At 37.3% G+C, this 11,512-nt stretch overlaps 1 protein-coding gene across 1 annotated transcript; it reads left to right on the plus strand.

Annotated features, from left to right (window-relative positions):
* Window positions 1-4,721: 4,721 nt before the first annotated feature.
* LOC149099927 (uncharacterized) lies at window positions 4,722-10,805 on the plus strand. Its single transcript, XM_089276938.1, has 3 exons — window positions 4,722-4,825; window positions 4,919-4,974; window positions 7,531-10,805. The coding sequence occupies exons 1-3, from the start codon at window positions 4,722-4,724 to the stop codon at window positions 10,803-10,805; spliced, it is 3,435 nt and encodes a 1,144-aa protein (XP_089133064.1).
* The last annotated feature ends 707 nt before the right edge of the window (window positions 10,806-11,512 follow it).

Below are 11,512 nucleotides of genomic sequence, written 5' to 3' on the forward strand. Positions count from 1 at the left end.
GGTCTTCAATTAGTCTTTCATTAGTTTTTTTTACTTTGTATATTTTTATTGTCCATTTACACCTACAAATCTTTTTATACTTCTTACGTGCATATATATTCATTGTTCAATTTTACCATTCACCTGATAATGACCAAAGTATGGTCGAAACGTCATGTTTTACCATTGATTTTTATAGTTCAAAGCTTTAAGAAACTTTTACTTATAGTACGAAAAAGATCTTAATATTTTTTATCCCCCCTCTACAATATTTACTTTTGAAACCAGTCCCAGACCCCCCAAGACAGATAACCCAACCCCTACCCCACCCTCAATCCCTTATCAACAAACTAACCATAAACGGAATTTTACCTTGGCCCCTTTTTCAATATATTCCCAAACAAACATTATTACATTTACTGCAACCTACATTTAAGAACAAAAATTGAAATGAAAAATAGTTCTTTTCTATTTATATGCCCAGGCAAATATCATCACATTTCCTGCAACCAACATTTAAGAATGAAAATAGAAATGATATTGTTTCCTTTCTTTCTATACAGTTATCCCTTCTACAATATTTTCCCTTATAAACAATTCCCTGACCCGTAAACGACGTAACCCAAACCCAATAATTTTTGTTTCCCCTCACATACCTCCTTTATCATTTCCCCACCCCCTTCACACAATCTTACCCAAATTTCTAAGCTTATAATACATAGTCCCAAGGAGAATTTTTGCTTTAATGTCTTACAATTCCTTTAAATTTAAAACTAATCCCAAGGGAATTTTCTACCCAACCCTTTGGCCCTCAACTAACTGCAAAGAGGATTTTTTTCTTAGCCCTCACCTGAAACTAACCTTAAGAAATCAATTTACCCTTCTCCCAAACCCTTATCCTAACCCAAGATATTTTTTTGTCCCAACTAAACAGAAAATTTTCTGACCAACCCTCAGACCTAAAACTAAACAAAAAAATACCTAACATGAAGAGAATGTTTACCATGACCTTCAAGCAAAGTTAACCCTAGGCTAGAATTTCCTTACCCTACCTGTTAATACCTTTTTACCTTTTCTACAGCTACAATAACTTAACCTCTTATGGAACTAGATCACATCCCAACTTTACAGCTTTTTAACACCTGCATATGGCACCAATCAAGACAACATATTACTAATGAATGCCTGCAACTTTTCCACTCACTTAATACAGATGTCTTCTATTCCATCCAAACCTGGCCCACCCACATTCAGCAACTTTTCTGGAAGAAACCAACAAGAGACAATGACTCTTTCCAACTTACATTATTTTTCATTGGCAATGACTGTCCACCAGAATTAGTAGCAAAATGGGTCCTGCCTCTCAACATTGGGCTTCACATTCCAAAGGAGAAAAGAGAGCAAGGCAAATTGATTTCATTGTGCTAAACCTCACTTCTAAAGCCAACTTTGGGACCTATGTTCCTTTAGAACTATGTTCTGAATGGAGAAAAGAGAGATTCAATCAACCAATAATTGTTTATAAATTTGTATACATAGAACAGTCTTGTTTACTACAATCTACATCAGTTACATTAAATTATGCACAACACTGGTAACTATGCGTTTTCATTATACTGGATGGACAAGAATGAAAATAATAACTGACCAAATGAGCAGTCCCTCATACACTAAACTCACCCCCTCTAACTATTTTGACATAATATATGCCCACTATCCAGACTATAATACCCTATTTTACGAATTAACACCTTTCATACACAAGTTAAACAAACCTATAAAGCTAAGCCCATTAAATAAAAATAACGATAACACAACAACCACCATAATTACCCCTTAGGTTGTTGTTTTCCATGTAGAGAAAAATTCTCCTACCCTTACCGTCATAGAAATTTATCACCCCACCCCAAGGACCCATGCAAACCCCTAAAGTATTTCTACCATACCCATCATCAAGCCTCCAGCATTTAGCGCACTCAATTTTTCTTAATTCTGTTAAAGTTTTATTTTCTATCAATTGACTTTTTATTATTATATTTTATTTATTTAGTTTACTTTGTCTAATTTTATTTTTTTTCTTTTTGATGCTTAAGGGCAGTATTCAAGGATACAGTGAAAGCTCCAGCTCATAGTGAGATTATAATGGCCTCAAAGGTTCTAGACAAGTGTGATGAAGGTCTGGCAGTTCTGGAACCCACACTGGATTTTGTTCAGCAGAGTAAACGTTTGGTACGCAGATCGCTTGTATCCAAGGTGGGTCTACAAAAACACCCTGGCAGCATTATGCAGACCAGTGGATGGAAATCAGGTAGATGGAGAACCGTGTTTGAGGCAGTCTCAGGAGGCAGAGACGGATGTACAGCTTGCTCAAGAGTCGCAACCAAAAGAATGTGAGCACCAAGATAAGCAGAGCTCTTTACCCCTGTAAATACAAGTACAGATGGCTGGAATGATGAACAGATCGGAGTGTTGAATGACTTACTCAATGAATATCAAGATGTGTTTGCCACCGCCATAAACCCTTTTGGGTGCACCAGCAGAGGACCCCCAAGGGAAAGCCCAAGTTTGTGCACCATGACCGCCTACAAAAGGCAAATGTCCAGTGAATGATTTTGGAAGTTGGACCCAGGAGTGCTATTTGGCAGGAGTTACCATTTCAGTTTGATTAAGACATTTGGAACAGTTCATAGTTGCATTTAAGTTACATTGAAGTTTAAGTAAGCCATTTCCAATGGTTTAAACTTACATTAGAGGTATTTTCAGGAAGGATGTTTTACAAATTAATGCTTTCTCCTTTGTTGTTGTTGTTTTGTTATTTACAATGACCCTAGATGCCAGGATGCATCTCTTTTACTGGAAGAGGGGAAATGTAATGAAATTGATATAGTGATTGCACAAGCTAAGATACACGTCCTAAGATGTATAATGGTTGTATTTGAATGTATACTCGCACAAGGTCTAAGACTAAGAGACGGTTATATGGCGACTACAGAATGCACAATGTACTCATAATACAGGATATATAAGGGACTCGCGTTATGTAGTGGCCTGTGTGTGTGAGTAGACTTGCCGTGTACGAGTAAGCTGAACATTAAAAGTTGAGTAATTAAACCATTGGCTGTTGGACTCTCAGTGGAAGTTGCAGTCGCTCACGCACATAACACAATGCTCATGTTTGCTTTGATTTGACATTTTATTTCCTCTATTTCATTTCTTTACCATAATTGAGCTGGAGTGTGTTGTGTTGCAGAGGTCGCTCCCTCAATTTTACCACTAACCTAAACGTTAATCTTTTGTCTATTTTATTTACATCCATACACATTCCCACCTTTGCATATTATTTTTTTTACCCACTGATTACGAGATTTTTTATCAGTGGAGTGGGAACCCATATTCCTGGGATTCCCTATATCAATCAACCCGTAGGGAAGCCACGAAGGTTGCCAGTTAAACTAATGACTAATATACTTAATACAAAACAAGGGTAGGTTGGAAAACCAGGAATTCGGAATTCGGAATTCGGAATTCGGAATTCGGAAACCGGAAATTCGGAATTTTATTAAAAAAAATAAAAAAATAAATTAAAAAAATAAATGAAAAAAAAATAAAAAAATAAATAATAATAATAATAATAATAGTAATAATAATAATAATAATAAATAATAATAATAAATAAATTTAAAGAAAAAATAAATTATTAATTTAAAGTTATAATAAAACCTAGAATCTGAACTCTGGACTCTTGCGGCTTGACAATCAGACGGTTGCAGTTGAGTCACGATATGTGGTCACGCAATACCTTACTTTTAATTATAAAAAAAATACAGAAAACAAGAAAAAACCTTAACAAGAAACACCCTCACATTCCCTGTACTTTGTTCGTTGTTTCTGAGTAAAAGGTGTGTCACAAAACAGCTTAAAAGTTTTGTTAAAGCTTTTAAAGTTTTTCTGTGCTTTTAAGTATTTCCGAATGTAAAGAGTCGCATGTCTGATAACATTGTAATTTATACATCTAGCGTGAGTACACATCTAACAAAAGCATTTGTTCTGTTTCGTGACTTTTAAGTGTGCTGTAATTTGTCGTTCAATTATCTTCATTCGTAAGGACACTGACATTTACATCGCCACGTTATTTATTGCTTGCTGGATTTAAAGACCAAAAACATGGACTATTCGTATTCCCAAATTGTTCAAGGTATGAATCACCTCTGATCGTTGAAAAATAGTTATTTTCTACCTTAAGTTTACTTTAGTAACGAAGTATTGCCAATACTAGGAAAGAGGATTTCATCGACTTCTTCGGAAGAAGAATGTGCCCCAAGGTGAGTTGCTATTTTTTTATTTAAAACTTATTTGTTTGCTACTGTGTGATTCTCCGTGATGAAGTGGTCATCAGTGTTTTTTTTTTCGATAGCCAAGAAGTGCAAGCGATTTCTTCGCGCAAGCGAAAGGCAGCAGTACGTGGCAAATCCCGTTCTAAAGGTACAGTCATTTCATTTCTTCACCTGTTTATTAATTACGCTGCAGCTTCAAGTGATCTACGTGTTTTATATACAAGTCTTTGGTTATGTAGAATACACTTTGGAAACTCAAATAAGAATGAAGTCAGTTCTCGTGACCAAAATCCACAAACATTTTAGTTATTTGCGTTCTTGAATCAGGGCAGATAAAATATTAGATAACAACTTACTTCATGTTATAATGCTTTCGAGTTTTAAGGAAATTGTATTAAACGAATCGTGATGTTAGGAGAGAACTTGAACTTCAAGCTACGCACCACTAACAAGGCATTTCTATTAGGAAAGAGGATTTCCTCGACTTCGTCTGAAGAAGGGAGTGCTCCAAGGTGAGTCACTGTTATGTCACAAAAAAGATATTTGTTTGCTAGTATGTGGTTCTGTGTGATCAAGTAGTCATCAGTGTTTTTTTTTTTCGATAGCCACGGTGTGCAAGCGATAACTTCGCAACAGCGACATGGCACATCCAGTGATCAAGGTACGGTCATTTCTTCACTTGTTTGTTTACCTTCTATTTCAAGTGACAGTTACAAATAACCCTTCAGTTGGTTAGAATTTCTTTGAAAGGCTAATTAAGCTAAAAAGGAGCGTCATTTGCGAATGGCGGTTTTTACAATTGGCAAACTCCCCACGGAAAACCTCAAAACACGGGGAACAACATTTTTCGAGACCAAAATCTGCAAAAAATTTCACTTATTTGTATTCAGGAAACCGGATAGATAATATTAAGATAGCATCTCCCTTTTATGTTTTATGATTATGGTCGAGATCTAAGAAAAATATATTTTAATCTGATCATGATGACAGGCGGCAACTCGAAATTCAAGTTACACACACCCCGCACACAATTGGAATGCAAGATTTGCAGTATTTTTGCGTTATTGTGCTGTTTTCCGATTTCGGTTTAATAAAAATTAAAAGAAAACCTCGTACCGTCACTTTTAATTAGATATAATTGGAGTAGTGACATTGTGAACTGCAGGCAAATCATGGCACTCTTTAATCTTTCGTTCAGTTTTTGTCTCGTGTTACCATGACGTACGTCACGGAACACGAGAATATGGTGTGGGTAGCGTTGGCGCAGGAAAGTACTTCGTGTAAGATCTCACGTGAGGTTACGAAGCGACAAGTGAACAAGGTTAAAACAATGAATATATATTTATGGTAAATTTGTGGTATATTATATGTGTTCTTGCTCGAAGAAAAGTTTTTAGTTATTGATTTTAAATGCGCGTGACAATGTATTGAGTTAATTCTAGCTACACTCGGTTGTGGCTGCTTGGTTTTTCTTTGTAATACTGCCAAAAATGTCAAGAATGTGATTAACAGATTTTATCGAAGTGAATTAAAAAACTGGAGTAACAATCTTTCTTCAGGACACATGGAATGTTCTTTTCTCTAATCAGTTGCAGCATTTCACTCTAATTAAAATCTTTGAAAAAGCCGCAAGTATATCGTGTTGTGAATCACGCTACAAGATCCTACAATATAACGCAACTTCTATAGAGCAACAAGAACAGTTTTAATTTCACTTTTTAGTGAATGAATGAAATTCTAAAGAGGAATAATGTATGTGGGGTGAAGAGTCTGTAGTAAATGTTTCTTTAAATTAGGTGTACGCTTTTCAATTTTCGATATCTCTGACACCGAGTACACTGATTTTTTTTCTTTTATAAGAACGTTGAGGCTGAGATTTGCCCCAAAATTTAAGAAAATGTATGGGCTAAAATAAGAGCATCCTCAGGCTCAGCCAAATTTCACGCGTTCTCATAAAAGAAGAGTGTATACTGCAGCCAGCGAAGTCGCCAGCAAGCAATAAGAAGACACAGAAAGTGTTCAATGTTTAAATAAAGTGATCTCTTTTGGGATCAAATTGCGTAGAAGATAAGTAATACTTACTTTTCAGAGGATACCGAAGATTTCCTAAAGACTTTCGATCAGCGTGACTGTGACTGTATGTATTTGTTACTAACAAATATACTGAGTTAAATCATCGTTCGAGAGGGGATAACACAAATGTGTTATTCATCGTACGCGACTTCTTCATTTAAGTGGCTTCTTCCAAAAGTGATACAGCAGTTCACATAAAGGTTACAATAACCTTCAAATTTGTTGGGGTAGGGGGGGGGGAACAATGATACACATCCTTTATAAATAATCAACAGTCAGCAATGCAAGTTTAATTTCACTTTTCGCTATTTTCACGATCCCATAATACACTTTGTTTACCCCCCCCAAACATTTTGCATAAGCATTGTTTTCAATTTCTCTATAGATGATTGTACGTCATTGTAAATGTCAAGAGAAATAGAAAACAATGCTTATGCATCAATTATGCAAAAATTTTGGGGGGTAAACAAAGTGTATTATGGGAACGGTGACAACAGCAAATTTGTCATTCTATACTACTCAGAAACAATGGTTTTTAACATCCTTGGGAAAACTTTGTCTTACGAGAATCGTTTGAAATTTTTCAATTAGAATCCTTCTCGGAGACTGATACTTCAGAAAACGAGATGGAGAAGAGGTTAGTACTTTATTATGTTAGTTATAAGTTCCCAAAGTAACTGTCGGAGCTTATAAGAGGCCCCATAAAGCTTTCGGTCGTACAGTTCAGGACCTGGTTAATTAAATTCCGCACTTTAGGAAGAATTTCTGGAAGCAAAAATGTCGCCACTGTGAGCGTCATTGAAAATAACTTTATTTATACGCAGAGTATTCTTATTAATTTGCCATTTCATTACTACAATTTTCATAGTCCTCCAAAGTTGTTATTCTTAGTTTGTTTACATCTGCTTAGTAAAAATTTACGTTCGTTTCCTAGCATTTTCGATTTGGATGCAATATCTCAAAAACGACATGGAAAAAGAAGAGCTATGGATATGACAGGTACGAATTCGAATAATCTAGGGCTTGTATACAACAGTCTACAGCAGTCTCAACAGGAAAATTTAGATTTAAACATTGTATTACTGTGAGATAACACTAAAAATGTCTTAATTAAATATCCTTTTCTTTCTTTCTTTTATTTAAGAGCTTGGAGAGCAACCAATTAGCCTTTCAAAGAGTGAAGATTATCCTCCTTTTAAGACAAGCGGAATTGGAACCAGCAGAAGTAATCCCATAACGATTGAATCCTCTCCGGTTAAAAAGCCCTTCGTCGATAGATCAAGAGATATTGTAAATATCGACGGCTCACCTGTGCGATCCAAATATAAATTAGGTTACGCTGGTTATGGGTCGACCTTAGCTAAGATGCGAGCTGGTAGTTCTACCAAGTCTGTGAAATTAGAAATGAGTCGCGAGTGTCTCGAAATAAAAACAGACAAAGGAAGTGATTTGTCTAGTGTAGAAAGCAGAGAGAGTGACGAGAGCGACCAGTCGGAGGATGAGGTTCGATATTACAATGACGATCCTCAATTTCCCATGCTCAGCACCGCAAGGCGAAGGTTTGAAGCGGGAGAAGTTTTACATGAATTTTCAAAGGACCATGCAAACGATATGAAGTGTCAGTGCCAACCTATGCGGGTTCAGCGGAATGCTGCTTTTCTTATCGACTCACGATTCGTGCCGTTAGATGACTTACCTGCAGATGGTAATGGGTCCTATGTTTACAAAGGGCGTTCGACACATACTTATAGACAGAAGGCAAATGGTAAATGGAAAAAGAGAAGGTCAAAACGTTCAGGAATCGTAAGGGAATCTGATGTCCATTTTATCAGAGAGTATCAGCACCACAAGGATAGCCCTGATTTTCGCCAAATCATTTTCTACGCCAGGGATCAAGCGGGTGAGATTTTAAATAACACGATTCTGTTACAGTATCAGTTTAACGGCAAGGAGCATCCCATTAAAGCTCTACCGCACGGAAACTCCAAATCAGGGAAAACATTTACTCGGACCAAGTCATCTGTTAAACGAGCTCTAGGCGAAAATTTAAAGAATTTGCCGACCAGCGAAGCGGTTGTGAAAACGAGGAAAGATTTAGGTGGTCCCCTTAAATCGTCTTCTGATGCAGACATTCCAAGGGGAAGAGCACAGGCGTACGATATGAAAAGAGAGCGTTCTAAGACGTCGTGCTCTGAACCCAAAAGAAAGCAAATCGATGAAATAACCACCTTTAACTGGTATGCAAAGACCGATGGCAAGAACTTTGTGCGAATGCAAGAACTGTCAGGTGAACCCTTAATAGTGCTTGCAACGGATAAACAGTTGGCGGACTTGTCGAGGTTCTGTACAAGCCACCTTGATTTCACATACCTTTCTGTTGATCCAACATTGAATTTTGGAGACTTTAGTGTCACTCCCACTTCATACAGAAACCTTCTGCTGAAAATAAGGAACACGAATAAGTGTCCAGTATTTGTCGGTCCAATTTTCATTCACCACAGCAAGAAGAAAGAGATGTACACGCAGTTTTTCTCGAAATTGAGAAGTCTTGCCCCGCAGTTAGAAAACCTAATAGCTTTTGGCACAGATGGGGAGACTGCTCTCGCTGAAGCCCTATCCGAGAATTTTCCACAAGCTATTCATCTTCGATGTTTCCTCCACTTCCAAAAAAACGTGGAGTCCAAGCTAGTTTCACTCGGTTTACCCGATCATCATCAGTACTTTGCAGAAATCTTTGGCAAACAAGAAGGCATTGTTTATGAGAAAGGTCTTCTAGACGCGACAAGTGAAGAAGAATTTGACGGAATTCTTGCTTCTCTCTCTGAGCCATGGGCACGAAGGGAGAAGAGTGAAACATCACAATTCCATCTATGGATGCTAGAAAGATCTGACTTGATGAAAAGCTGCATGATCGCTAGTGTCAGAACTAGAGCTGGCCTTGGTTTACCTCCTGAAAAGTTTTATACGAATGATTTGGAAAACACAAATTGTCGATTGCGACATAAAACATGCGGCAAAGAATTAGGGGAAACAGCTTTTGCCAAAGTAATGAAGGAACTCATCGAAGACGATCAAGAGACAGAGTTTATTTTAGGTGTATTTGGCGGGTCCGGGCAATATGAGTTCAGAGAGTCATTTAAACATTTAGAAATCTCAAAGGAAGACTGGTTTGGAATGAGCGAAGCGCAGAGAAAAAAGAAGGTAGCCAACATTTATGCCCTGTCGATTGAGGACATGTATGAGGCAAGAGATAATCAGAGCCAGGGTTGCATGTTTTCTGCACGATCTAGTACAGTAGTACACTTACCAACTAAAAACGATCTTTCCTTGCCCGCGTCTTCAGTGCAAGATCAACTTGATCGCAACATTGCAATTCACATATGGGAGAAAGCTGGGCGACTTCTTTCACGAGAGGATACCATTCTTCCAGCCCCATCTAGAGATAATTCTTTAAAAGCATTCTCGGTGTTATCAGAATTTGGTGACGTGCCAAACTTTGTTCAAGTTTCCAGCAATGGGAAAATAACTTGCACGTGCAAAAACTTCAAACCTAAAAAGATTTGCGCGCATGTTGTTAGTGTCGCCGAAAAACAAAACAGTTTGAACGAATTTGTCAAGTGGTATCTGAAACAAAAGATACCTAACAACTTAACAGCTGTTGCCACGCTAGATGTAAACGTAAAAGCTTCTGGAAGGAAACCGAGTGCCCCAAGACGTCGAAGGCAAGCAAAAACTGACGTTCAAATATATAGCTCTTCTTTGCCGCCAAGTTCCCTGTCTGTATCAAGCACACCTCATCTTCCTCAAATACAAATCACAGCCGACCAAGGACCATCGTCCAGCATCTCGTTATCATCGGCCTCGTTACATCCACCCATACGACCCTCTTTATCGGTTCCTACAGCTCCCCCCGTACAACATTCTGGGCTTACTCAATCTTGCAGATATCCGGCACCCACTTATCCATATTTAAATTCACTACCTATTCAAACCGCATCCGTTAATCCACATGTCGCTGTACCTCCAGGTTTTCCACTACCACCAAAACCTCCCATTCCACCCAGTCACAACCCATACTTTTTAACAAAACTCAAAGGAAACATTGCGCGCTGTAAAGGGTGTGAGGGTTTCTTTCGTAAGGATTTACCGGAAAACACTATCGATTCTGTTGCCGTAATTGGGCGGAAAGAGAGTGACTGGTATCCATTTGTTTATGAAGATGGATCAAAGTGCTGGAGAATGTCAAGAGTTCAAAACCACTACTACCACATAAACTTGCCCTGTCTGAAGAACTGTAACCACGACTTCACAATATCTCAGTTAACATCTTTGTTAAGCAGGATGGAGGGAGGACTTATTATTTCTAATGCCATGGCACAAGAGCTATGGGAGAGATTTGGAGAAACGATATTTCAATAGCGTGACAGCCAGCTTAACTATTTAGGATTGCGTTACTAATATAGGCCGCTAGGAATAATTGAAGACAAGAAAACTCAATGTACAATATACTATCATGCAAAGAAAGAACAATTAAACCTTTTTTAAAAAAAGCCAATGTTCCGAATTCCAATCACTATGCCTTCTCGTCCAAATTCATAACTTCTTTAACAAAGCTTCAAATCTCTTGTGTGACACACCTTTTACTCAGAAACAAAGAACAAAGTACAGGGAATGTGAGGGTGTTTCTTGTTAAGGTTTTTTCTTGTTTTCTGTATATTTTTTATAATTTAAAAGTAAGGTATTGCGTGACCACATATCGTGACTCAACTGCAACCGTCTGATTGTCAAGCCGCAAGAGTCCAGAGTTCAGATTCTAAGTTTTATTATAACTTTAAATCAATAATTTATTTTTTCTTTACATTTATTTATTATTATTATTATTTATTATTATTATTATTACTATTATTATTATTATTATTTATTTTTTTATTTTTTTTTATTTTTTTAATTTATTTTTTTATTTTTTTTAATAAAATTCCGAATTCCGAATTCCGGGTTTTCCAACCTACCACAAAACAAGAGATCCCATGAGATAGCACAGCACGTGCGTAAGATCATTGCATAACTTGAATCACCAGGAAGATCGCTTCTTGAAAGATGGTCGTTGGAATTTCCCTTGACAAAGC

This window comes from Orbicella faveolata, unplaced genomic scaffold (genome assembly GCF_042242905.1).
Source record: "Orbicella faveolata isolate gen_17 unplaced genomic scaffold, um_ofav_v1 contig_46, whole genome shotgun sequence".
Taxonomy (NCBI): domain Eukaryota; kingdom Metazoa; phylum Cnidaria; class Anthozoa; order Scleractinia; family Merulinidae; genus Orbicella; species Orbicella faveolata.